Source organism: Condylura cristata, unplaced genomic scaffold (assembly GCF_000260355.1).
Source record: "Condylura cristata isolate star-nosed mole 26May11 unplaced genomic scaffold, ConCri1.0 scaffold00011, whole genome shotgun sequence".
NCBI lineage: Eukaryota > Metazoa > Chordata > Mammalia > Eulipotyphla > Talpidae > Condylura > Condylura cristata.
In genome coordinates, this window is record NW_004567112.1 from 12054777 (window position 1) to 12058546 (window position 3770).

General features: G+C 44.5%; 1 protein-coding gene across 2 annotated transcripts in view; it reads right to left on the minus strand.

The window, feature by feature from the left end:
• The window catches only part of MXI1 (MAX interactor 1, dimerization protein), a 70165-nt gene that overhangs the window by 49466 nt on the left and 16929 nt on the right, over positions 1–3770 (minus strand). Inside the window, exons 1-2 of one of the 2 annotated variants that reach the window (XM_004680448.2) lie at positions 3698–3770; positions 2466–2598 (exon numbers count right to left, since the gene is read on the minus strand). In XM_004680448.2, the coding sequence (XP_004680505.1) occupies positions 2466–2598; positions 3698–3770 (206 nt within the window). The remainder of the gene's footprint in view (positions 1–2465; positions 2599–3697) is intronic. The other variant, XM_004680447.2, reaches the window with a different exon arrangement.

Here is a 3770-nt window from a genome sequence, read left to right on the forward strand (position 1 = left end):
AGGTCAGGAGAGGTCTGCCACGCCATGTGGTCACCTCCGGGGCAGGCTGGGATCGAACTCATGCGGAAGTGGCTTTAGATTCTCAGCGCTGTGCTTTAACCCGCTGCGCCACCAGGGAGGGCCTATAATCTTTTTTTATAAATTTAGACAATTTACTCTCTGTACTAGCCCTATTCCTAACTTCTTATCGATTTGTACTACTTATCATTTTATTATATAGACATCCTATCTTTCCAAGTATTCCATAAACTCTATGGTAGGGAAACAGCTATATCAAGAAGTCTCTACATACAGTGTAAGTGCAATAAATTTGGTTATTAATTAGCTTCAAAAAATTGGTGTCAATAACTAGCAAAAACAGTAAATTTACAAAGAGGGAAAAGCGCCCTGGCGTGAAGGTACTAAAGTAGCACGTGCAGACTGCACATTTCAAGCATTTGGCAGAACAGACAATGGACCACTAACAAATGTCTTTCAAGTTACAGTCACTAACTCTTAGTTTTAAATTAAGTCCTTTATTAAGGACTATTTGTTGATCTCAGAGAAACCAACCCCAGGAGTTTCTGTCCTTTCCTAGTCTACCTGGGATTTACTGTGCATACCAAACCAGTTTATCCATCAAAAAAAATAAAGCAAATAATTTCACTTTACCTCACAAAATTGTTCTGAAATTCAAATGAGATGATAATATGTGTTAAAGGATTTTACATATAAGTAGTACATAAAATATCATTATGACATGTAAGGTATTACAAGATGCATACGAGGAACAGTAACTTCCACAGAGGCAGCCTTTAATCAGGGAATCAGACACATATACTCATTAACTCTATACGTTTCTTTGTTTCAGATGACTAATAAGTGAAAATTTCCATGAGTTTTCTTTCTATGTTACATAGCCTATATAATAAAATCTGCATTAAACCAATAGTAGGTTTAAAGCCAATATGAAGTCTACAGAGTCCTCTTACAAAGGACTAACAATACTATTTCTCAAGTACCCCAGTTAGAAATTTATCTTTGCCTCCCCCCCACACCCAGGAAGCAGAAATTTTAAATAAATGTAGGAGAAATAATTTCAAATGTTTATTTTTAACATGTTATCTAGGTTTAATTACTGATGCCTTAACCAGAGAAATGTGAAGAACAAAGAAATTTCTACTTATTCTTGTAAATGCTACATATCACACTACCTATTTTCATTCCAAACCTTCCCTACCACAACAAACCCTCAGGACTGCACTTAAACATAAACACAGCATATTAAGCTTATGGGTTGTTAGATACAAAATAGTCTTCCTGAACAAAAGAAGCCAAAAAAAGGGAAACATACAGCTTCCATGGTAAGTTGAAGGATGAAGAAAGAAACCTCATTTTAGGGATGTCAAAATTGCATAGTGGAAAACAGCTTCTTGAGCTGCTATTTACAGAAGGCTCAAGATTTTCTACATCAGTTAATAAAAGTCCCAATTCCTACTCTAACTCAGTTCCCCAAGTGTCTTCCCAAGCAGCATTGTGTGCATCTCCCCAAAGTCATAAGGCTTCCCCAAAGTCTTCAGGCAAACTTGGTTACCTGAAAATTGCTCTGTGCCTCTCCAAAATGTTTATATCCTCTTGGTAAAATTTTGGGAATGAGGAAAAAAGACTAAGTTCTCTTATCAATGGAAAAGGCAGCATCTGTTGATCTTTTAAGAAAGCCTTTTGGAAACTTCAGATGAATTCCTGGAATTCACTTCTATTATGGAATCAAAAAAAAAAAAAAACCTGAAGAAATAGACACTACCGATAATCTTCAAAAATGGAAAACAACTACATCTGAGTACATCCAGATGAGATAGAGATCTGTTCTGACTGAAAAACAAGCATTTTCTTTCCTTTTTTATCTTTTGCTTTAAAATCTCCCTAACCAATTCAATCTTACCATTAAATCTGTAAATAACAAGCCAAACTTTCACAGCATGGTCTATCCTTCACCGGTGTAGAACAAACACACTATAGCTACTAACTTTGAACTCTACTTACCCTTTAACACAACCCTTGGTTCTGCTTTTTAACACCCTGCCTGGGCTACTTCTAATTTTTAAAAATTCTTGGACTCCTCAAGTTTAAAGCTGACCCACGCTTACCTTTAGTACGTGGCTACGTACATGGACAGGTACTGCCAAGTCTCTCAATGCACTGTCTCCTCAGCCGCAGACCTCCCCGTTTTAATAATCTCAGTAAAAAGTTACTTGATTGTCTTTCCAGACTCTCTTCCTTCCCTTCCAAACAAAGTCTGAGGGTCATTCTTAGGACCTCACTGATCAGGAGCCCAAATCCCACCAATAGTAGGAAAAGGAATCCATTTGGCTGTTCAGTGTTGCTCCTGACTTGGTATTCAGAGCTGAGAGTGGCAGGGCCTGTGCATTTGCCTGAGTGTGTGCTTTTCCCTCCAGCTGCCCCCTGTAAACCCCCCTGCTTACTACCTGTTGGCAGTGCTGGTGTTGCTGCTTCCGCTGCTGTGTTTCTGCGCCCGGCTCAGTCTTCTTGGGGATTTTGAATGCTGCAGTCGGGGGCTCGGCATGGAAGGGAAGGTGGAGGCATAGCCATGTTCACACTCTGAAGAGAGAGCAAGAAAAAACAGTAAGTTTCCCAAGTCCATGGACCCACAGATGTGAAGGGCCTTTCACTAACAGTCGAAGAAAACAGGAGAAGGAAAGGAGGTCACAATCTGCCACGCTCTTTGGTTGGAAGATAAAACCCCAGGCCCTCCCTTGACTTCACTCCTGAGATTACAGACAGCTGGAAACTACCACCTGGGGGCCATGCGAACACTCCCTTAAACCAGGTGACTTCTTCCTTCTCTCCCAGGTCTTTTCTCCAAGAATTCTTCACTCAGCCACTCTTATTTCAGAGATCAGTGTTCGCTCAACTCAATTACTTCACTTGCCTGAACATTCCCATTTTTCCTTGACTCTCTAATACCCACATTTCCTTGTACTGCAAATAATTCAATCACCCAATCTTAGAAACCTTCTCTCCTGCCACAATTCCCAGAGTTCCTGCTCTGCACACCCACTTTCTTTACATCTCCCACCTGTGCCTGAAGGAATGTGGAAACTCCCAAAAAGCCCTTTCCCCCGGAGTACTCATCCTTCCTGCCCAGCAGCCTCCTCCCCGGTCCCTGCCTGTGCTGAGCGCACTCTTTCCTTCCAAGTGCTCAGATTCACCTCCACGCTCAGGACCGCCCCTCCTCTCCCTCTCCTCACTTCACTCGTTCCCCAGCCCTGACCCAGTCTGCCCAGCTCCCCCACAACCTCACTGCCCTGTTCTCCGTGCGCGCGCGCGCACTCACAAGAGCCACGGATGCTCCTCCCCTCACACATGTGTGGCTCACACGCACCTCCCCTCACATGCGCATCTCCCTCACATGCACCCCTCCTCTCACACACCCCCTCCTCACACGCTCAACTCTCACATGTACCTCCTCTCACACGCACCTCCTCTCACACGCACCCCCTCACACACACGCACCCCTCATCCCGCAAACACCTGTCCTCACCCGTGTACCCCTCACCCCGCAAGCATCTCTCCTTCCACGCGCACCCCTTCCCACATGCACCTGCCCGCACCTGCCCTCACCCGCCGCACCGCACGCCCCACGCTAAGCAGGAGTGCGCGGGCTCAAGCGGCGGAGGCGGCGGCGCCCAGCCGTTACCTCGGTCCCGGCGCTCCAAAAACTCAGCCGCCTCCAGCAGGCGCTGCACGTTGATCATCCGCACCCGCTCCAT